This window comes from Sceloporus occidentalis, unplaced genomic scaffold, assembly GCF_023333645.1.
Source record: "Sceloporus occidentalis isolate IW3139 unplaced genomic scaffold, rSceOcc1.0.p SCAF_123, whole genome shotgun sequence".
Classification (NCBI taxonomy): domain Eukaryota; kingdom Metazoa; phylum Chordata; class Lepidosauria; order Squamata; family Phrynosomatidae; genus Sceloporus; species Sceloporus occidentalis.
The window spans coordinates 351,314-376,198 of NW_028317103.1; the positions used below are offsets into that span (position 1 = coordinate 351,314).

At 45.3% G+C, this 24,885-nt stretch overlaps 1 protein-coding gene across 1 annotated transcript in view; it reads right to left on the minus strand.

The window, feature by feature from the left end:
* Nucleotides 1-21,644, minus strand: part of LOC149282077 (glutaminyl-peptide cyclotransferase-like) — a 64,034-nt gene extending 42,390 nt beyond the window's left edge. The window contains exon 1 of the mRNA XM_089498631.1: nucleotides 21,522-21,644. Coding sequence (XP_089354757.1) covers nucleotides 21,522-21,596 — 75 coding nt within the window. The 5' untranslated portion in view covers nucleotides 21,597-21,644. The remainder of the gene's footprint in view (nucleotides 1-21,521) is intronic.
* Nucleotides 21,645-24,885: the final 3,241 nt, after the last annotated feature.

The window sequence follows — 24,885 nt, forward strand, 5'->3', positions numbered from 1 at the left end:
GCAGCCACTCCACAGGTTCCCTCGACGTCCACACAGGATTCTACGGCCCAGCGGTTCGGTGCAGCCGGGGGATCGGTTGGCGAGTGTCTTTTGCAATTGATAAGTGCGTTGCCCGGGGCGTCGGTGGGTAGTGGGTCGGTTCGGGGTTTGTTGCAAGGGCTGCAGGTTTTGGTGGAGGCGTGTGGGCAAGGGGCCAGTTCGGCCTCGGGGGTTCAGGGTGCATGAGAGCCAGGGGCTCCGGTGGCAGGTGGTGCTGGGGAGCGTTTGGCGGGTGAGGTTCCCTCACCAATAGGGCCGGTCGTGGGGGGTGCAGGGGCGTCTGCTGAGGTTGCAGACAGCGAGGTTGTGGGTGATAAGGGGTCCTTGGCCGGTGCGGTGCTGGATGTGGCGCGGCAGACGGCGTACGTCTCTTTCGCGTGTCCTTTGGGGGTGCATTTAAAATCTGAGGTGAAGGAGAAAATCTGGAAGCGGGAGTATGTGGAGTTATTTTCTTTACTTCCTCTGGAGGAGTCCCTAGACACGAAAGAGGATGAAAAGAAGGATAGTAAGAAGGAGGATGAGGAGGAGAAGAAGAGGAAGAAAGTGAGGAAAATTCCGAAAACCTTCAAAAATTGGCTGCGGGCCTTTTGTATTTTGGCGAGTGTTATCGGGGAGACAGGGTGTACGGGGGTTGGGCGTAGTGGCGTTATGACGAGCAGTTTCGTCAGCGCTTGGTGGCAAATCCTGGGATGCGGTGGGACCAGATGGACCTCCCGCTGTGGTTAAAGTTGATGATGGCGCAGAAGGCCTTTCCTGGGGGGGCCGGCGGGGGTTCCCAGGGAGCTTCGTCGGCCGCACATAAAAAAGGCATCTGCTGGCTGTTTAACGACAGCCAGTGCAAGTGGGGTGCCTCGTGCAGGTTTAAGCATGAGTGCTCCGGATGTGGGGGTAATCACAGCCTGTCCAAGTGCTTTAAGCGCGCCAAGGCAGGTGCAGGCTCGGGTCAGTCTGGGTCTAAAGGGGAGAATGCCGGTGAACCGCGACGCGATGCTGCCGTGGCTAAGCCGTTACGGTAGGTGGGCAGACGCGGCGTTTCTGGACACCGGGTTCGCGCAGGGGTTTCGTATCCCCTTTGTTCCGCGGGATTCGCGGATATTGCGGTGTAATTTGAAGTCTGTGTCGGCGTATCCTGAGGTGGTGCGGGAGAAATTGGACAAGGAGGTCCAGTTGGGCCGTATGGCGGGTCCTTTTGGGGAGCCGCCGTTGCTTGGTTTTCGTGTGTCCCCCTTGGGGGTTGTCCCGAAGCGGGAGGTGGGCAAGTTTCGCCTTATTCACCATCTATCGTATCCGAAGGGTGCGTCTGTTAATGACGACATTGATAGGGAGCTGTGCTCGGTTTCGTACACTTCGTTCGATAGGGCAGTGGATTTGGTGCGGGAAGCGGGGCCTGGGGCGCTTATGGCGAAGGCGGACATTGAGTCCGCTTTCCGGCTACTGCCGATTCATCCGGAGTGCCATCATCTGTTGGGTTGTTGGTTTGACGGGGCGTTTTATGTTGATCTGTGCCTTCCGATGGGTTGTTCCATTTCCTGCGCCTATTTTGAGAAATTCAGTTCTTTTGTGGAGTGGGTCGTGCGTGAGGAGGCAGGTTGTCGTTCTTTAGTTCATTATTTGGATGACTTTCTGTGTGTGGGGCCAGGGGATTCGGATGTGTGTTTGCGCTTGTTGCGCACGTTGCAGGTGGTGGCGGCTTCTTTTGGCATTCCCTTGGCCCCGGATAAGACTGAGGGCCCATCTTCTTGTTTGAGTTTCCTGGGGCTGGAAATTGATTTGGTCCTTGGTGTGTGCCGGCTTCCGGCTGATAAACTGGCCGCACTGTCGGCGGTTGTGCAGGAGGTGCGGGCTGCTAAGAAGGTTACTTTGTGCTGCAGTCGTTGTTGGGGCGGCTTAATTTTGCTTGTCGGGTTATTCCGGTTGGTCGGGTGTTTTCTCGTTCGTTATCCAGGGTTACGGCTGGTGTTCGGGCCGCTCATCATAGGATTAGAATGTCTAAGGCGATGCGGGCTGATTGGCGGTGTGGGAAGTGTTTTTGGCCCGGTTTAATGGGATGGTGTTTTTTCAGTCTGCCATGGTGTCGGCCGATTCTTTGGAGTTGTACACGGATTCCTCGGGCAGTGTGGGTTTTGGGCTCACCAACCGGTCCCACTCTCTTTCTCGCTTTCAGTGGGATCGGTTTCAGCGGGAGGCTCCTGGGGCGGACGCCGTGGGCTTCCCGTGCCGGGAGGTGATGTGGCAGTTCGGGACCGCTTGCTTGCGGGATGGGTGAAGTCGTCATTGGCGCCTACGACGTGGGCGGCTTATGATAAGGTTTGGCAGGAGTGGGACCGGTTGGTGAGTTGTGTGGGTACGGTGGAGGGGGATGGCGCCCGTTTGGATGTTTTGTTATGGTATCTGACTGGGTTGGCTTTGGAGGGTGCTTCTCCCTCTAGGGTGGATAAGGTTTTGGCAGCTTTGGCCTTTTTGTTTAAGTTACAGGGTTTGGCTGAAGTGACGAAGCATTTTGTGGTTCGACAGGTCTTGAAAGGGATTAAGAGAGGGCGGCGGGTTCCTGATGCTAGGCGTCCGTTGTCTGCGGGGCTGCTTCGTCGGTTGTTTGGGGTGCTGCAGGGTGTTTGTTTTGAAGGTTTTGAAATGCTTTTGTTTCAGGCAGCTTTTGCATTGGCCTTTTTCGGTGCTTTTCGGGTGTCGGAATTGGCGAGTCCCAATAAGTCTGTGCAAGGTGGTTTGGCTTCGCGGGATGTCACGTGTGAAGGTGATTCTGTGGTTATCTGGTTGAGGTCTTCTAAGACGGATGTGTTGGGACGTATCTGCCTGGGGATGTCATTTGCCCTGTGCAGTGTGTGCGGCATTATTGGGATGTTCGGCCGGCGGGTGGGGTGTCGTTTTTGGTTCATCGGGATTTATCTCCAGTGTCTCGATTTCAGTTTTTGCGTGTGATGAGGCTGGGGCTTGGTAAGCTTGGGTTGGCGTCGGCTGAATTTGGGATGCATTCGTTCCGGATCGGGGCGGCTACGGAGGCGGCACGTTTGGGGTTGGATGATGGAGTAACCCGGAGAATTGGTCGGTGGGAGTCGGCTTGTTTTCGGAGGTATATCAGGCCGTTGCGGTTGGTGAGTTGATTGTGGCTTGTTTGGTGGGTTTTGGTTATTTCTTTCCTCTGCTCGTTATGTTTTTTCTGTTTTGCTCGTTTCATCGTGTGGATCATCAGCCACTCCTTTGTGTACTGGGCCCGACGGAGAGCCGTAGTTAGGCGCAACGGCCTGTAGCTGGGCTTCCCCATGGACTTGGTGCATGTGAGGTGGTTTGGGATACGAGGCATGGTGTGGGATGGAGTGTTGTTGGAGGTGTTGAAGTATTCGAGGTTGGGTTTCCGGCCCTCAGTGGTGGTTATCCACGCTGGGGGTAATGATATGGGGGCTACGCCTCAGCGCGAGCTTGTGTGGAAGATGAGGCGTGATGCTGAGCGTTTGTTGGAATTAGTGCCTGGCTTATTGTTGGTGTGGTCGGAGATGATTGCGAGACGCAATTGGCGTCATGCGAGGGATAGGGCGGCTATGGAGCGTAGCCGCGGTAAGGTTAATAAGTTGATGGCGAGTTTTGTGCGCCGGCATTGCGGGGTGGTGGTTCGCCATGTTGCGTTGGAGGAATTTTGCCCCAGTTTGTTTAGTGGCGATGGGGTGCATCTGTCGGATTTAGGGCTTGATTTATTTAATTTGGCTATCGCGGAGGGGATAGAAAAGGCCTTGTTTTTTCTTGGGGGGGAGCCCATCCGGCTTAAGGTGTCAAGGGACGGGCTCTTGGCGGCAGCTTGCCAGGTATCCAGGGGGTTAATGCGGTGGTAAGTGAATGGTTGGTAACATCTGGTGGGAGGTTCTTGGCTGTCAGTGCTGAGAACCTCAGGTCTGGGTGGGGGCATCTCGGTATGTCCCTTCCTTAAGTGGTGTTTGGTTATGGTACCTGGATTATTTGGCAAGCTTGGGTGTTTATTGTATATATTTACATGTTGGTGTTTTGAGTCATTGTCCTTGTTAACGCACCTATGTTTATTGTTTCAGGTTTTGGCGTGACAATGACTCTAATAAATAAAATTGGCTGTGGCCTTTTCTTATCCATATTCTGTGGTGTGGTGTCATTATTGGGGGTTTTAATGGGGAGTTAAGCCTAGCCCGGAAAATCGAAGCTACAACAGTCATGTCCTTTAACATTGTTTACATTCATTTCCCCACTACAGATGTAAGACTTACTGGCCTGTAGTTGCCCGAATCTTCCCTACTGCCTTTTTTGTGAATGGGCACAACATTCGCTAATTTCCAATCGCCTGGGACGACTCCAGTTACCAATGATTCGTTAAATAAATCAGTTAATGGTTTTGCTAGTACACCAGCAAGCTCTTTTAATAACTTGGGGTGTATCCTATCAGGCCCCATCGACTTATGTGTCTTTACCTTAGACAACTGAAGTAGAACCTACGCCTCGATAAACTCCCATTTCCTCATTTTCATTTGTTTTTTACAAACGGAAATTTGTAAACGGGAACGGAAATATTAATTGAGGCAGCCAGATAGACCTTTATCCTCTTCTACATACATTCCTTCTTTTGTTTTTAATCTAACTAAGCCATGTTTTACTTTCCTTTCCTCATTTATATATCTAAAAAGGTTTTATCTCCCTTTTTTACTGACAGGGCAATTTTTTACTTTTACTGAGCAGCCTAATGCAATTTTCTGTTATCTTCAATAGGGCTGCAACAACTAATCGATAATAATAGATAATGAAAATTTCATTATCGATTAGTTGAATCGATTTTTATCGATTATAAAATGAGGGTTTTTTCAGAGCAAATGTTCTGAAATAAATGGATTATAAAATGAGGGGTATAAGTGTGACTCACAGCAGCAGTTCCTACTTACAAGTCCCTCCCTGCAGTCACTGCCGATTGGCCCGCCCACTTCCTTCTTCCAGTCCCTCCCTGCAGTCACTGCCGATTGGCTGCAAGGAGGGACAGGGAGAAAGAAAGGGGCGGGGCCAACATGTCAATTTGCCCCGCACATTTCCTATAGCTTCCACATGGCTCAAGAACTCATCTAACTGTGAGTAAAAAATTTATATTTGGGCTGCTGAAAGTTAGGGGCAGTTAACCCTTTATTTATTTATAAAAGTATTGTGTCTGTGAACGAGTCAGCAAATCTATGAGGGAACTATGGCATATCAGGGGGGTATACAGCATACCTTGGGAGGACGGCGTGACATATCTGGGGGTATAAGGCATATAGGGTATATAAGGCATATGTGGGGAGGGCAGTGTGGCATGTTTGGGGGTATGTGGCATATCTGGGAGGCAGTGTGGCAAGCCTGGGCTCAAATGTGCATAACTGGGGGGGCAGGTTGGGAAATAAAAACAAGAAATGCATTTTTATCAAAGTTTTTTATTCTGCTGTTTGTTTTTAACATCCTACGTTACGTTATTAAATTATTTTAAACAAATGAAAAAACTTAATTAATCGAAAAAATAATTGGCCAACTAATCGATTATGAAAATAATCGATAGTTGCAGTCCTAATCTTCAATAATACAACTTTTAAATAATCCCATTTCTCCTGAACGCCATTTAAATTGCCCCAGTCTGATAATGACTCCTCTACACCTCGAAGCTCTTTAATAATTTTGGGTGTATCCCATCACGTCCTACGGATTTGTCTGTTTTTACCTCTGTCTGTAAGCACAGCTGTGTCACATGGCACCCCATGTCTCTTGGTTAACAAGTGTCCCTCATCGTCATCTACTGTGTGTATAAAAGAACATATTTATTTAAGCATTCAGCTAGCTCTTTGTCCTCATTTACATAATTATTTTAATTTGTCTTAATTTTAATTAATCCTGGTTTATGTTCTCTCACTTATATATATATATATATATATATATATATAAAAAAGGTTTCATCACCCTTTTTTGTTTCTCCTCAGTGTGCTCATTTGTGCATCTAATAATGCGCTTTGCCTCCCTAGATTTAGCTTTGTATTTGCTCCCATCTTCCTCATTTTGTGTCTGTTTATATTTCTTAAAAGTCCTTCTGTCATGCTCCTGGCCGCACGGGTACCCAACATAGGGGTTACTCACCCATCCCTGTGACCTCGGGATCCTCATCATGGCGCAGGAACACCGTGTTAGCCTGCATCCTTGGACTCATGTAGTTTGTGCGGTCTGCTCGGCATGCACCTCCTTCGCGATGCACAGCGAATGCCCCGAGAGGCAGGGCCAGGGGCTCAGAAGGGGGTAGAAAAGGGGTAGATAGCTGGCCACGTCAGAAAGCGGGAAAGGCTTCCCCCCTCTCTGCCTATACTAAGGAACCAAAGAGGGAGGGGCTGGAATCCAAGTGGGAGGCTCCCACTCGCAAACAGACTATTTAAGCCCTCCTCTCTCCACTCTCATTGCTTGAATGTTTTGCAAGCTACAGAGTGTTCTCCCTGAGTGCTCTCATGCTTATCCCTTTCTCCTTTCCATTTCGTATTGGATTCTCCAGCTTTTGACTCTCGGCTCGATTCCTGGTTTCTCATGATCGTCTGTTGTCCTGACCTCGGCTTGTCCACTACTCTCTATTTGTCTGCTGCCTGCCTCAACCCTTTTTTGACTTTTTGATTATGATATCTGCCTTATCCCTTGCTGTACCGTGTCATTGGTGAATACCATCTTCCCGCCAAGTGCTCCCAACTTGAACCCTCACACTTTTATTTAAAGCTAATCTATTTTACATTTTGTTGGGTGGATGTCAGTCTGATCTAAGAAAATTGCGCTGAGAGATCCTTATTTGGAAATTTGAGTTGAAGGGTTGAAATCAACTCACATTACCTGATTCAACAAAACTTTTAAGAACTCTTTATCTGGGAAATCTACCAACTCCCACTACATCACCTTTACTAGTCTCACTCATAGTCAACATGTGTGTCTAGTAATAGTTAAACAATGCTTACCTTGTGATACAGCTGCTTTGTTGGCCCACTTCCTTCTAGGAGTACTGCACTTACACAATAACCTCTCTTTCAGTGCACTGTTTAAGTGTATTTTTTCTAGTGGTATATAGCGTAGAAGTATCGAAGAACAGCAGTCCTGGTAGAACAGTTTTAGAGTCAGTATTGATCCCAGTTATGTGGTAATTTGATATTACATAATAGGCCTATCTGATCTAGGCTGTAGGAAACCAGAATCCATAGTGCAGATATAATCACCGTTCAAGGTGCGGGTTAGGAGTGAAACCAACCCCAGCAGGCAAAGGTGGAGGACACAGAAGAGAGGGAGTAAAAAATCCAGAAACAGCAACAGAACGGAACCATCAGAAGGCAAAGTCAAGAGCAAGCCAAGTCAGAAGCCAGAATAAGCAGTGCATGCAGGGTCAGACAGTAGTGAAGTAGACTTGGCAGGCCAGTGATACATGGTAGGATGATCCAAACTGGGAAGGGTAAAAGGCAGGAAAAGCTAGTAAAGCAGGAATTTAATTTAAGGAACAGAAGTACAGAAAACATTTAAGTTGCGCTAAAAAAAAAACAAACCCAAAACTGAGCACCATCCCACAGATGTCAGAGAAAGTTGCGTGACAGGTGGAGTTAAAAGGCTATGGCTTATTTGAGACTCTTTCCAGTTCACATAGGGGCGGTACATTCTACACATCTCATGCTCATAGCCCTTGCCAGAGAAGAGGACTCTTGCTGCCACTGTAACATCGACTGGCACCAATGAACCACCACAAAAGGGAGAGCTGTCACCCTTGGAGTGCCACCAGAAGAACCATCTGATTCCAAGGTGCGGCAGTTTCTCTGTGAACACTCTGCAGAGGTAAGCACTGACATCCTTACTGGGACATGTCATCTTATGGTGTAAATTATGATGCACTATGTTAAATTTTGTGCATAAGCAGGGAGGAACAAATAACGTGGCACACAGCCAACATATAGGCTTGCAATTACACAGACCACATCTCCTTAGATGGAAGAGCAAGTGTGTGATTAAGACTCCTGATCCCAGCAGGTGAGGCCATGATATTTCCCTTTTGCATAGCACACACAAGCCTTTGTTGTAGATCCCCTAACACAGCTATACAGATTAAAAAGTATGTAACCATGATGTTAGATACAAACTATTAACTGCATAAAACTTATGCAGAGACAATTTTGAAATTAAATAGTCTATAGGATGTTAAGCACAAGTCAATAGAAAATGGTGAACATCAGCCTAAATGCTCAGCATAAATGTAGGGCTGCAACTAACGATTATTTTAATAATCGATTAGTTGGCCGATTATTTTTTCGATTAATCGATTTATCGGATAAAAAAAATCAATATGCAAATTTTTTGTTTATTTAAAATAATTTAATGAACTGGATGTTAAAAAACAACTTAAAATTTACATTAACATTCTTATTTTGTTATGATGTAATAAAAAAACAATATTTTCAAAGTACAAAAACCCAAACACAATATTTATGAAACAAAATAACCCCAAACATTCTGAAAAGAGGTGGACTATTACTGTTCAAGAAACTTTGCCCCAGCCCTGGTACTTTGCACCCAGCACTTTGCACTTTGCACCCGGCACTCAGCACTTTGCCCCACCCCTGGCACTTTGCACCCAGCACTTTGCACCCGGCACTTTGCACCCAGCCCTGGCACTTTGCACCCAGCACTTTGCCCCAGCCCTGGCACTTTGCACCCAGCACTTTGCACCCAGCCCTGGCACTTTGCACCCAGAACTTTGCACCCAGCCCTGGCACTTTGCACCCAGCACTTTGCACCCGGCACTTTGCACCCAGCCCTGGCACTTTGCACCCAGCACTTTGCCCCAGCCCTGGCACTTTGCACCCAGCACTCAGCACTTTGCACCCAGCCCTGGCACTTTGCACCCAGAACTTTGCACCCAGCCCTGGCACTTTGCACCCAGCACTTTGCACTCAGCACCCAGCCCTGGCACTTTGCACCCAGCACTTTGCACTGTGCCCCTGCACCCAGTCTCCAACTCTGCCCTGCACCCAGCCCTGCCCCCACATTCTGCCCTGCCCCCACACTCACACCCTGCCCCCACACTCACACCCTGCACCCACTCTGCCCTGCACCCACACCCTGCCCTGCATCCACACCCCCACTCTGCCCTGCACCCAGTCTCCCACTCTGCCCTGCACCCCCACCCCCACTCTGCCCTGCACCCAGTCTCCTGCCCTGCCCCCACACTCACACCCTGCCCTGCATCCCCACCCCCACTCTGCCCTGCACCCCCACTCTGCCCTGCACTCAGTCTCCTACCCTGGCCTGCCCCCCCACCCCCACTCTGCCCTGCATCCCCTGAAACCCCACCCCCACCCCCGCGAATCGCTCTGTGCGAACGGAGCCACTCGCACAGAGCGAACCGCTCTGTGCGAACGGAGCCACTCGCACAGAGCGAACCGCTCTGTGCGAACGGAGCCACTCGCACAGAGCGATTCGCACAGACATGAAGAATACTTACCTCCGGAACGCGTCACATCCGTCACGCAGTGCAGAGCGTGTAGCGGAAGCAGGGAACGCTCGCGGAGGTAAGTAAAAGGAGCCAACAACGAATCGATCACTCGATTAATCGATAACGGAAATCGTCGACAACGATTTCCGTTAGATTATTATCGATTTTATCGATTCGTTGTTTCAGCCCTACATAAATGCATAATATATTGGCTAGCTCATGTAAAAATATGAATGAACCATGTACAATATAAATGAGGGATGGCGACAATACCAAACCTGATAAAATAAACATACCAATAATATAAATATGTCTATTTTGTACAGCGGTTTAAAATCAGACTGTAACCAAATGCTTTAATATTTACATTTAATAGCTAATAGTTATATGTGGATTTTAAGTACACAACTGAACATGACTTTATCTCCACATAAAGCGTTATGTTTTATTCATTTTGTAACACCTATTTTTTGAATGGTCTGAATATAGCAATTTATCCATTCACATGTGAAACTGTAATGTAGTTTGAAGCCCAAAATGCAGGATAGATACTAGCAGCAACAAGGGGTCAGCCAGAGAGATATCACTATGGAATAGCAATCCATGTTCAGGGACATCAGCGAGACAACAATATGGAAAGGCAGACCAAGGTCAGAGGCCACCAAGGAGCAAACAATGAGTCCTAGGTCAGAGCAAACAAGGCAAGTAACAATCCAGGTTGAATACCAAAATAATAGCAAAGAAAAAAATTGCTAGGTACTGAGACAACTGAACACTAAGCAGCGAGAAGCTTTTTAAATGTTTGATTTTCTGTTTGTGATGTTTGGACTTTATTTCTGCATGGGTTATACTTGTATATGTAGCGAATATTGTTATTTTCTTCTGGATTCTGACTATTTTTTTCCTCGCTGGTCATCCCTCACGCTCCGGGATATGGAGTGCCTTATATTTGTGATAAATAGATTACACTTGTACATGGATTATACTCGTATGTGGGACAAATGATAAATTGGAAATATTTTTTCTTACATATTTCTTTTTTTTATGTCTGTGCTGTACAATTTTTATTTCTACATGGGTCACACTTGTATATGTGGCAATATTGTTCTGTTCTTATGGGTTAGGAATGTTTTGGTTTTTGATAGATTATTTGAGGATTGCAAAATAAATTACTGCGAGTGGCGGCACTTATTTTACTTGTTTTATGTTGACACTGTTTCAATTTACCTTGTGTGGTTGACTGTGATTGCTCTGCAATCTCAGTAGGCGTGACTTGTGTATTACACAGCCTCTTGGCCAATTAGTACTCATCCCTTCCTTCCACCCTCTCTCTCCCTCCTCGCTTGCTTTCCCTATACTACCTTTTCTTGCATTTTGTGTCTCCTTACTCTATTGCTCCCTGTCTCTCCCCTCACTCTACTATGACGTCTCCTCCGCACGCTGCAGCCCTCACTTTGCTCTCCATTAACGCTCATGGATTTAATATACCTGAGAAGCGTTCAAATCTGCTTATAGAAGTAAGGCGGGAGAGGGTTGACGTAGCCTTTGTACAAAAGACCCATTTCCGCAATCACCAATCGGTTTTATCCCATGGGCTTCTTTAACTATAACCTACAGCAAAAACTAAAGGTGCGGCCGTTCTTATCTCAAAATATTTACCTTTTGAAGAATTGCATGTTTGTGCGGACCCGGAGGGGAGATATGTACTATTGAAAGGGCTTATTGCGAACCAGAAATATACTAATCTATCTACCCAATAGGGGGCTTTCGAGAGGGAATCCTGGTATTGGGCGGGGATTTTAATGAAGCTCTGCATCCCGCTCTAGACACCTCTGAAGCAGACAGGACTATAACACCCCTCTACTGCGTCAAGCTCATATTGGCCTAACTAAACGGTCAGACCATGCCCCAGTGACCCTGTCTCTAGACTCGCCCCCCTCTGATGAATCTAGATAATGAATCTATATTAGCTGATGCGCTGGTTGGAGTGGACACGGCCCAGACTCTGACCAATTATTTTAAGGAGAATCTAACAGCAGACATTCCACATCTAACGGTGCGGGATGCTCATAAAAGTGTAATAAGGGGCCACTTTATATGAATTTGCTCACAACGTAGGAGGGCGGAGGTGGAGAAAATCAGCTCCTTGTGTGACCGTATAGCGGTAGCAGAACAGCCCCACAAAACCTCCGCCTCTGGGGACGACCTGCAGCAGCTCATGTCACTGAGGGAACTGGCGGCCATTCTAAATTGTAAAATGGACAAGACTTATATAAGATCCAAGGCATTATTCCATGAACACGCCGATAAACCGGGAAAATACTTGGCAATGGCTCTCAGCCAATCCTGGAAATTTACCTATACCCCCAAATTTCGCTCTGCCGCTGGCCAAGCGTGTCTCCTTCATTCCGATATTTCCCGCAGTTTCCTCCTGCCTCTATGATCTCACCCCCCCTTCCGCCTCGCCCAATAGAGATGCGAGACTGGTGGACTAAATGAAGCAGAAGGTACGCGGGGGAATTTCTGCTGAGGAGACGGCGGCACTTGATGTCTCTAACCCTCCCAGAGCTGTTGTTGGCTATTAAGTCGTTCCGAGACGGGCTGCCTAAAATATTATTCACATTTCAAGGAATTGTTGGGTCCACATTTTGTGGAAGCCTCTAACTCCATTTTAGGCAGTAATCAAATCCATACTCATACTCTGTCTGCCTCGATCACTCTTATGCCCAAGGACAGTAAGGACTAGACTTGGGCACCAGGGGGCTCTTCGTGTTCGTCTTCGTGCTCGTCTTCGGGGGGGGAAAAACCTTCGTATTCCGCGAATATTCGCCCGTTCCTGTCTTCTCTTCGGGCGAATATTCGCGGACATTCTTCGTGCTCGTTTAATCTTTGTTTCCTTCCCGGTTGCCTTGCAGGGGTTAATACGGGGTTAACAACACATCGGAGCAGCAGCAGCTGCCGTGAAGGAACGTGTGTGCAACTCTATTGGTCGTTTCGGCAGGGGGCTGGTCTGGCATCAACTAGTGAATTGCAGAACGCACTTCATTCGTTGATGGCAGGCCAGCCCCCTGCCGAAACGACCAATAGAGTTGCACACACGTACTGAGGTGTACTGTACACAAAATGACCTAGAGACAAATGCTCCAAGGAACTTGGCCTCCGTTTATCATACACAATCACACATCCATAGATGTTTAATAAAAGAATAGGGATTATTTTACATTTTTACATTGATTTTGGACCACTTGTAATACATGCCTAACATTTGCTACCTATTTACAATGGCATACTTTGCAACAACCCAACTTTTACTGGACAGGACTGGAAAAAAGCAGGACTGTCCACCAAAATCTTGGGTGTGTTGGCAGGTATGCGGATGGAAAAATGTTGGACAAGAACTAAAAAATAGCTTAGGGTTAATGTACGGTTATGTTTAAGATTAGTAGCAGTGCACTGCTTTGGTTAAAGATGTATTATGTCTAAATAATAATTTAATTTTAATGGGTTTTAAAAAAAAATTAGGGGTTTATTTAAATGTATTTTAAAGTTAGATTTATTATTTAGTACTTTATTATATTTATTTAATGTTTATACTAGTGCTACCTACCGAGCTATAACTACCAACGTGTATTTGCATACCTAGTTTAGCTAAATTAGATGGGACAGGACTGGAAAAAAGCAGGACTGTCCCTGAAAAAGTTGGGTCTGTTGGCAGGTATGTGGATGGAAAAATGTTATAGTATGAAGTGTGAGTTATAGCGTTAATGCTAGTGAGTGTAGAAATGAAGGCCAGGACAAATAACAAGAGGAAAGGTCCTTGTGATTTTTGCATTGTACGTGTATGTGTTATGTGTGTTATGTGTGTTATGTGTTATGTCACTGTGTTATTTGTGTTATTGTGTGTGTTATGTTTGGTTGGTTGTGTATCAGAAGGAAAATAATGAAATGGAAATGGAAAAGGAAATGGGAAAGGCGAATGAGTGGGCAATTGGCGACCCACTCACCTGTTTCACCCCAGGGCAAAGCACCCAAACACTGTCAGTCCTAGACGTTTGGCAGCGGACTTCCAGAGCTCAGACACAAGGCCCTAGCGTAAGCTGGCCACTCCGGCGGAGGTAGCAGGCGTTGCCACACCGCAGACAGAGGCAGCCAGGGGGGAGAAACTGCCCTTACCATTAGGGACATTTGAGGCATGACACTAGCCAGGAAGCGAACTGGCATCGAAGAGACACTGGCACCACCACCAGCAGCAGCAGCAGCAGAATTGGGAAAGGCGAATGAGTGGGCAATTGGCGACCCACTCACCTGTTCCACCCCAGAGCAAAGCATCCAAACACTGTCAGTCCTAGACGTTTGGCAGCAGACTTCCAGAGCTCAGACACTAGGCCCTAGCGTAAGCTGGCTACATTGGTGGAGGTAGCAGGCGTTGCCACACCGACCGCAGCAAGTGCAACCAGGGGGGGAGAAACTACCCTCTCCATTAGGGACATTTAAGGCATGACACTAGCCAGGAAGCGAACTGGCAGAGAAGAGACGCTGGCACCACCACCAGCAGCAGCAGCATTGGAAAAGGTGAATGAGTGGGCAATTGACGACCCGCTCACCTGTTTCACCCCAGGGCAAAGCATCCAAAAACTGTCAGTCCTTGGCGTTTGGGAGTGGACTTCCAGAACTCAGACACAACGCCCTAGCGTAAGCTGGCTACATTGGCGGAGGTAGCAGGCGTTGCCACACCGCAGCAAGTGCAACCAGGGGGGGAGAAACTACCCTTTCCATTAGGGACATTTAAGGCATGACACTAGCCAGAAAGCGAACTGGCAGAGAAGAGACGCTGGCACCACCAGCAGCAGCAGCAGCAGCATTGGAAAAGGCGAATGAGTGGGCAATTGACGACCCGCTCACCTGTTTCACCCCAGGGCAAAGCATCCAAAGACTGTCAGTCCTTGGCGTTTGGGAGCAGACTTCCAGAACTCAGACACTAGGCCCTAGCGTAAATTGGCTACACCGGCGGAGGTAGCAGGCATTGCCACACCGCAGCAAGTGCAACCAGGGGGAGAAACTACCCTCTCCATTAGGGACATTTGAGGCATGATTTCAGCCAGGAAGCGAACTGGCAAAAGATGCTGGCACCACCACCAGCAGCACCGTTGGAAAAGGAAAAAGGTGAATGAGTGGGCAATTGACGACCCGCTCACCTGTTTCACCCCAGGGCAAAGCATGAAAGTCTGTCAGTCCATGGCGTTTGGGAGCGGACTTCCAGAACTCAGACACTAGGCCCTAGCGTAAATTGGCTACACCGGCGGAGGTAGCAGACGTTGCCACACCGCAAACACGTGCAACCAGGGGGAGAAACTACCTTAAACATTACAGATAAAAAAAATTAACTTTCCAAGCTAAGAGCTGGGTAACCCAACTTGGGCAGATTGAATTTAAGGAAGGCAATCTGCTCCATCAGATGAGGTGCCATGCGTGAGCGCTGTGGACTCAGTATGTTTCCAGTCATAGAAAACACGCGCTCACTTTGAACAGTGGTTGGCGGACATGATAGTAGCTGCTGCGCAACCCATGAGAGTGCAGGCCACACACTCTTCTTTTCATCCCAGTAGCTAAGAGGATCAACATTAGGCGCAGAAGGAACTTCACAGAGGTAAAGTTTGACCATTTCAGCAGCACTACTCTCCTTTCTGCTGCTAGCTCTGTCAGATGGTCCAACTATACTCCCAAGTGCCTCTTCCCAAAACGCAGCTGCTCCACTCAGCTGTGTTGTGCTGCTTGTGGCACTGCTGCTGATGCTGCTGCTAGGAGTAGCAGACCACATCATCTCTTCCTCCTCCTGCACCTCTCCCTCCTCGGACAGCATTCCCATTTTACGCTGCCAGTCACGCACCTTGTTGACCAATTGCTCCCGGTAGCTACTGAGAACATTAAATTTCAAAGCTAGCTTTCCCTTAATTCTTGGATCGCAAAGGCACGCTAGCATCATTTCGGGACTCTCTTCCATTCGTTTGCGAAGGTGTACTTTTAGCAGATCCTTCAGCTTCCTGACTATGGCTGCTATGTCAGGATGTAGAGTGCCACCTTGAACAGCCTCACGGTTTCCAAGGAACACATCCATCTTGCTGCCTAGATGGGAGAACACTGGGATTACCTGGGCCAGACTGGCAGTGTTTGAGCTTAAATTTTCTGTGGCATCCCTGAATGGTTTAAGGACTGCCACTAGCTGGGCGATCACTGTCCAATCCTCCCTATTCAATGGAGAGGTAATCCCAATATTGTGCTCTGAGGCAAGATTATGGATTGCCCTCTGCTGCTCCAAAATCCTCTCCAGCATGTCTAACGTGGAGTTCCACCGTGTACTGACATCCTGGCGTAGGCAGTGTACGGGAAGACCTGACCTCTCTTGCTCTTCCCTCAAAAGTTGGCTAGCCTTAACACTATGGTGAAAGTGCCCAGCGATCTTTCTGCAGCGGGACAGAACTACTGCTGCCACATTAGTTCCTTCTGACATTGCTGCCTTCACTACAAGATGGATGATGTGGGCTGCACAGCGCACACCAACAATATGACCATCTCGCAGCGCTTTCACCATATTGGCACCTCCGTCAGTTACCACAAAACCAACTTCAACATTGGTGCCCGCCTCTGCTCCCACCCAAAGGCTAAACATTTTCCTCATCGCATGCAGAATGTTTTGGGAAGTGTGCTTTTCATCCATCACTTCTGCATGGAGAAGGAAAGATCGGTAGCCTGCTGCAGCAGCTTCCTTAGACACACCGGGCTGCCACCAGTGTGCTGTCAAAGAAAGAAAGGCATGCTGGCCGCTAGGTGCACTCCACAAATCTGTAGTGAAATGAACAGACTGACCAGCAGCCTTGGAAAGCTCCTCTTTCACTGCTGCAACACAGGACCGATACAATGAGGGGACAATGTTCCTGCTGAAAGTGGAACGTGACGGAACTGTATATTGTGGAGCCACAGCCGCCATCAATTGTTTGAAAGGCTCCCCTTCGATCATAGAGAAGGATGCCCCTCCAACAGCAATGAACTGACCAATCAGTCGCGTTACTTTATTGGCCTGCTGTTTGGGCATTGACCTTTTGGATTGGAATGCCACAAATTGTTCCAGGGTGGGTTGGACATGCAGTGCTCCAACCTGCCTTGGTCTCTGGCTGCCAGCACTAGTTGCTGCTGCTGCTGCTGCTGCTATTGGCTCAGAAGAAGAAGCTGTTGGGGTTTTTCCACGGCCACCAGCTATGCTGCCTGCACTAAGTTTTCCCTCTGCATCTTTCCCCAATAGCACAGCGTTGTGTTGAGTGCTGAGGTGATGCTTCATGCTAGCACTGGTAAAATGGCCAGACACTTTCCCTCTGCTTATTAGCTTCCCACAATGTTTGCACTTTCCATAGCGCCCTTCTTCAACATTTTCAAAGTGCTCCCAAATTGGGGCGCGCATAGCCTTGGAGTGTGCCTTGGGTGCTGCTCCTACTGCTCGGGGTGGATGAACAGAGGCAGAACTAGTGGTGGTGGGACTGGTGGTAACAGTACTGGCCATAGTGGGACTGCTAATTGCTTTAGATTTGCTAGGTTTTGCTGCTGCTGCTGGTGGTGGTGGTGGTGGTGATGATCGTAGCGGAGAAGGTGGAGGCTCAGGGGAAAATTGTGCACTAGTCATTTGGACACTGCTCCCTGAGGAATCTGATTCCTGACCACTCATCTCCTCTACTTCCTCTGGCTCATAGTCTAGCTCTTCATTAGCCAGATCGAATGGAATTCCTGCTAGGCTGGAGCTAAGACTGATATCGTCGTGAGACTCGTGACTAGTAGTAGTGCGAGCAGGAAGAATAGACTCTGCACTTGGCCTCTCAGTCTCAGGCTCCTCTGCTACCTCGCTAGGTGGAGTTCCACTATGTGTAGCCCTCTCTCTAACTGTCTTTACAAAAATTTTGTAAGGACTTGGTGGCTTGCTAGAGGTACTAGGAGGACATGGCGTGGCGGTACCAGTGGGAACAGTAGGCGCAGCACTAGTGGTGGTAGAGGCGGTAGAGGTGGGGGTGGTGGTGGTGGTGGTTTTCCCTACAAAGGAATGAGATCGCTTTGGTTTGGGACCCCTCTGAGTCTTGCTGCTAATTTGGCTCTGCTTGGTACCTTGCATGCTGCTGGTGGATGGGGAAGATGCTGCTTGGGGCAAAAGGCACTTCTTTTTAGTCACTGGGCTGGTACTACTTGTGCTACCCTTTAACTTTGAACGTGCTTCTGGTGCTTTAGGCTTTCCGTAAAAAACCATAGAGCTTGTGGGCCTAGCCGCACTACTACTGCCTGCTTTTGGTGCCTTTCCTTTACTTGATGATCCTTCAAGCAATGCTTCCCCAAATGATAAGCGAGAGCTTGGCCTACTTGGCCGACTAGACTGACGCAAAGGCTGCATCTTAGAACTGGTGGTGGTGCTGGTGGTGGCGGTGGTAGATGGAGCTTGTCCCTCCTTAGTCCCAAAAGGAGGATCCATTTCAAATTTTGTGTTGTGTGTGTAGTGTAGTGTAGTGTTTAAAAAACTATAAAAAAAATAAAAAAAATAAAAATAAAAAAAAAAAGGAAAAACGAATTAAAGACAAAAAATTAGAGGAAGTTCTCTTCAGTGCTACTGCTTAAAAAGTAAAACTATGCACTACTGCACTGTGCTGTGTGCAATCTGCCAAAGTGCTAAAGTTATTTAAATTATTAACTCAAGATTAACTATTTAATAACTAGCAGTATTTTATTTTTAATTTGAATTTACACGGGCCTAAGAGCTTAGCCTACTACTATGCTAGCCTAAAGCTATATTTCCTTACTATAAGTCTACCTCTAGGCAGACGCTCTCAAACCCACTAAGCTAAAGTGAGGTTAAATCAGATTCAGTATATGATTTATTAATTAATATTAAGTTATATAATATTAATAGATTAGAAATTATTTACTTATATATTATGTATTATAGATAGAAGAATATAGATTATGAATTAGAATTTAGAATTAGAATTACTTATATTATAGATTATGAATTAGAATTTATATTGTTATATATTATTTATAATATATTATAGATTAAGATTAAAGAAGATTAGAATTATTTTAGTAGCTTGAAGCTTTGCTTAGTACAGCTCGTCACAGTCAATTTTTCTTGAAAAGAATTAGAAATAAAATAAAATGTCACAGCAAAACAGTTAGCTTCACTGCTGGCTGCACTCACTAGCCCAACAAGTTCCCTTCACTGATGGACTGAGGTGAGCAAAACACTAAGGGTACTTTTAATAAAATTGAAATAAAATGTAAAATAAATGAGAAAATCTTTGCAAAACAGTTAACGTCACTGCTTGCTGATCAAAAAAAAACACAGCACTTATGCGGCTGCACTCACTAGCCCAACAAGTTCACTTCACTGATGGACTGAGGTGAGCAAAACAAATGAAATAAAATGAAAGATTAATTAAGAAAAATTTACTTGGTCTCTTGCTGTTGCTAAAACAAAGCGCAAACTATAGAGCTGCAGCACCAGTACTAATAAGATTAGCTGAACTATACGCTAGTAGTAATTATTTAATATTATTACTTTTACTTATAGCTAATTTAACTATTAAGACAAGAAAGAATTATAGAATTATTGATATTACTGATTTTAGATTAGACACTAGTAGATGTCTTGAATGTCTACAGTACACTCTACACTAGTATACTATTACTAACTATAACTGACAAATATATATATAATTTTATAATGAATTCAATTATTAATTATATTAATTAATATTACTGATTTTAAATTAGACACTAGTAGATGAATGTCTACAGTACACTCTACACTAGTATACTATAGAATATATATATATATATATATATATATATATATATATATATATGACTGACAAATATATATATATATAATAATGAACTATTAAATTATAGATTCTATTAAATTATTATTTATAAATTCTATTTAATTTATTTAAGCAGGACAGGCAATAGGCACTAGTGCCAGCCCAGGGCAAGGGCACCCCAGTGCCACTGAGGCACTGGGTGCACTGTCAACTCAACAGCACTTACACTACAGTTGATGACAAATTAAATAAAACAAATTAAATTAATCAAATTATTATTATTAATTATATTAAGTAGCACTGAAGTGAGGATGAAGTACACTGTGAGAAATGGCAGGCTAAGGCTTACCAGTCTCACACAGAACAGAACAATCTCTCTCTGTAACGCTCGGATGCAGCACAGCAGTGTTGCCAAAGCAGTCACAGCGAAAAATGAATGGATCTCTCAGGCAAGCTCTGGTCTTATAAAGGCGCCTTCAGAATTAAAAAAACAGCAGCACAGGCATTGGACGAGACCCTTAGCGTGACGTCACAAGAGTGAGCTGATTGGACAGACGAGATCAGCTCACTCCTGTTTGAAATTTTGGCGGCTGCGCGGCAAAAACGAAGACGATCACGAAGAATCTTCGATTCTTCGTGGTTGTGAGTCTTCGTCTTCTCCTACGTTTTGCCGGCACTGTATTCTCTTCGGCGTGTCTTCGGAACGAACAAAAAAACGGCCTCTTCGTGCTCGTTTTCATGTTCGCCCGAAGACGAATGCGCAAGTCTAGTAAGGACCCAGAAAATTGCAGTAGTTACAGAACTATGTCGCTCCTCAGCTCTGACCTAAAGTTATTCGCAAAAATCCTCGCCAATCGTATTAAGCCATTCATGCCCACACTGATCCAACCTGACCAGATGGGGTTCGTCCCAGGACGGGAAGCCCGTGACAGTATGATCCGAGTCCTCAATTTGATGCACTTTGCGAAACACTCCACCCATCCCTACTATCTTTCTCTCTACAGACGTGGAGAAGGCCTTCGTTAGGGTGGACTGGTAATTTATGCTAGCCACCCTTCGTCACATGGGTTTTGGCCCCGGGCTACTGACCTGGATCCACTCCCTATACTCAACCCCTACAGCGCGGCTCTGCATTAATGGATATCTCTCTGACCCTTTCAGTATCTTAAACTGGATCCGCCAGGGGGGCACTTGTCAACCTTGCTGTTTGTGCTTTCGTTGGAGCCGTTGCTGCAGGCCATTAGGCTGAACGCAGACAATAAGGGGGCTAAGCGTGGGGAACGGCTCATCGCAAGGTTCTAGGGTATGCCGAGGATCTCCTGTTTGCCACCACACACCCTCGAATCTCCTTACCGGTCATCTTGAAGGAGATCACTGAATATGGAGCACTCTCGAATTTTAAAATATGTCTGAAATCCTTGACATCAATATGCCCTTGACAGACCGTAGTCAGCTAGCGACTTCTTTCCCTTTCGACTTAAGTGGTCGAGACTTACGGTCTCCTGGCTGGGTAGAGTTAACACCATTAAGATGAATATCATGCCTTGTCTCATATCTATTTCAAACCCTCCCTATTCTGGTTCCACCCTCCTTGTTTACTTCCACCCGATCTGCTTTTTTACAGTTTCTGTGGAGCCCCAGCCGCACATTAAATTTAATATGTTGATCCTTCCCAAATCTAAGGGAGGCCTTGCTCTGCCCTGCCCACGCACATACTATAGAGCGTGTCACTTCCAGACACATCCTTTGGCTGAAAAAGGATAGTTTCCAAAAATGGATTCAGAGGGGAGCAGAGAGAGCTAGGAAAGGAGGCCTTAAATTAGAGGAATGGACAGAGCTGTTAGAGTAAGCTATGGGCCCCATAGCTAGTATATTACTGTGATTTAATGGCAGTGTGAATCTGGTGCGCGTGCCTGTAGCTTTAGCCTGTACGGAGCCTACCGAGGTAAGTGGGGGATATTCGGGAGAGGCACTGCATGTCTGGGCCTGATGGGTGTCGCCTTACAGAAACACTGTACCCAAAAATTCCAGGTTTATCTAACAAAAGGTACTTTTTTTTTATCTGCATTACCATTTTTATAACTTGGTTAAAGTGTTTGTAAATTCCTCTAGAAAAAAACATATATGATATATAATTCTGATTTACTTACTTGACGCACTACAAAATTCCCTAGTGATCCAGAAACTCTTTCAATGAGCATAGGTTGCAAGTCCATTTTCCACATTTCAGAAACATCAGCCTGGGATACAATTTGACGGATGTCAGCTGCACTCAGAACTCGAGAGCGGGGATAATTCTAAACATAAAAAAAATATATAAATATTAAGAGATCAATACTAGCAACTGCATCAGATCAGGGAATTATACACCAGAAAATTAAAAAGCCCCAATAACTTAACGTGTCTCTCCAATTGAGTATGTCATGGACTATGTCTGTAACCTAATTATTATTATTATTATTATCTTTTATTTATATAACGCCAACAATTTACGCAGGGCTTATCCCTGGTAATACAGTAGCAGGAACTTAATATATGAGGCAGTATCTCTTTCTCTTTACATTTCTTCCTTCATCCTTTGTTTTAAAAAAAAGTTTCTTGTGTTGTTCTCTGGTCACTTTACCTTATTACATTTTGAATTTATATCCGGTGGTGGTAACACAGCTAACCACCTTTTTTATACAAAAATTGTTTAATTAACCCCTTGATGACAATTGCCGGTCCGGGCACGTCACGGAAAATCAAGTCGTTAACGACAAGTGACGTGCCAGAACCGGCAAGACTTTTTAAACGGGTGCAGAAAGTGATCTACTTTTGCTTTCTGCACCCAAACGGCGTTGCTGTAATGCCTTTTTCAAGTTGAAAAAAAAAATGTTAATTTTTTTTTAAAAAAAGGCAAAAAAATAAATAAATATATATATATATATATATATATATATATATAATATATTTTTGTGAGCAAGTCCTAAAATTAGCATATTAGCTTAAAACAATTCTCGCATGGAAAGAGTTAAAATACTGGCATATTAAATGCCCATGGGGTGTCAAATGAATTGGCCGGGTTCAACAATGTCCCAAATAACACGGGGGGGGGGGGGGGGGGGGGGATGGCCACACATCTAATTTCCAATTAGAAAAATGCACACGTACCAAATGCGGCCTTTTAGTTCCGCCAAAAAATGACAAACCCATGCATGTGGGGTACTCAGGAGATGTTGCTGAACACATATTGGGGTGTCGTGTGACAGCGGCATAAACCAGGAGCTGTAAATTCATACATAAAGTAGGTGTGTAGGGGAAAAATACACACAAAAAAAAATACTACTGCAAACTTTGAAAAAATTCTGGTGGTAAAATGTGTGCATGCAAAAAGTTAAAATACCAGCATTTAAAATACCCTGGGGTGTCTAGTTTTCAAAAATATATGGTTTTTTTGGGCATACTGAAATGGCCCAGCTCAAAGATGTACCAAATAGGGCATGGGCAGTGGATCCCCAAATGCCAAAGTTCAACATTGAAAAATGCACATGCCCCAAATGTGGCCCCTTTGCCCCCAAACAGCGAGGCAAAATCATTCATGTGAGGTATCGCTGTACTCAGGAGATGTTGCTAAACACATATTGGGGTGTTTTATGATTGTGACATATACGAGAACCTTTTAATTCATACCTGAAGTAAAATGTGTGTGACAAAACAAATGCAAAAAAATGACTACCACAAAGTTTGACAAAGACTGGTGGTAGATATGGTGCATGGAAAGAGTTAAAATACTAGCATTTGAAATACCCTGGGGTTTTTAAAAAAAAAAAAAGTTTTAAAAAATATATGATTTGATTGGGTAAATTGCGTGGGCCGGCTTCAAATATACCCGAAATGGCACATGGGGGGAAGAATTACCAGATTTGGAAAAAATGGCTTTGAAATAGCAAGACGCTACCTGTACTTATTGCCCCATAATGTGTAGAAAAAAGCAAAAAAACATTGGGTATTTCTAAACTCAGGACAAATAGTAGAATCTATTTAGCAGGTTTTTTCATTACCTTTTATAGATGAGTAAAAGATTTTTCAACTAAAAGTTAGAAATCAGCCTTTGTCACGAAGGGGTTAAAAAAACCAACATACATTTATTGACGACATCTGTCATTCAGAGGTGCATAATGTCTTAAGTATGTTATACTATTTGTAATGCATAACCCACCAAACCCCAAGGTAGATCCGCTAAACCCACTTTTAGGACAAGACCGAGAATTCTTGTATTAGTTTGTTTATATATAAAGCATCCCTAACAAAATTGGTACTAGCGCAAATATTGGTTGTTCGTCTAAAATGGGTCTGTAAAAGAAAAAAAAAATATTCAAAAGCTTATTCTCATTTAACCCCTTGATGACAATTGCCGGTCCGGGCACGTCACGGAAAAACATGTCGTTAACGACAAATGACGTGCCAGGACCGTCATTTGTTTAAAACGGGTAAAAAAATCGATCCGTGATCGATTTTTTTACCCAAACGGCGTTGCTGTAATGCCTCGACCTCGAGGCATTCAGCAACGCCATGATCCGAATCAGGGGCCATGTCTGGCCCCTCCCCGGGGCGTCAACATCCGCCATACAATGTATGGCGGCGGACGCCCGTTTTAAAAGCGTTTAGGAGGCGATCAACGATCACCTCCTAAACTTAAATGGTGTCGCTGGAATGCCTCGATCAGGAGGCATCCAGCGACACCAAACACTTACCTTTGGATGGGCTGTGACCGCTCCGGAGAGCGGTCACAGCCGCAGCTGCCGGTGATCTTCGCCATCAGCAAGATGGCGGCGACCCGGGAAAAAAAAAAAAAAGACGAAAAAGTTCGCTAGACGGTCTCCTGACCCTCTAGAGAACTCTGGCTCCACTTGCAGGTTGAATACAGGTACTGCATTCAACCATGCAAGTCAATGGAGCTCAGCTTTCTAATCACAGTGTGATTAGAAAAAAATAAATTAAAAATAAAATAAAATTAATAATCATTAGAAAAAAAATAGTAAAAAAACAGTAAAATGTAAAAATAATTTCCCTCTGATGTCACTATCAGGGGAACCTTCAAGTTGAAAATAAATCTTAAAAATGTTTTAAAAAAGGCAAAAAAAAAAATATATATATAAAAAATATATTTTTGTGAGCAAGTCCTAAAATTAGCACATTAGCTTAAAACAATTCTCGCATGGAAAGAGTTAAAATACTGGCATATTAAATATTAAATATTAGATGGGGTAAATTGAATTGGCCGGATTCAACAAGGTCCCAATTAACACGGGGGGAAGGATGGCCACAAATCTAATTTCCAATTAGAAAAATGCACACGTACCAAATGTGGCCTTTTAGTTCCCCCCAAAAATGACAAACCCATGCATGTGGGGTATCACTGTACTCAGGAGATGTTGCTGAACACATATTGGGGTGTCGTGTGACAGCGGCATATACCAGGAGCTGTAAATTCATACATAAAGTAGGTGTGTGTGGGAAAAATACACACACAAA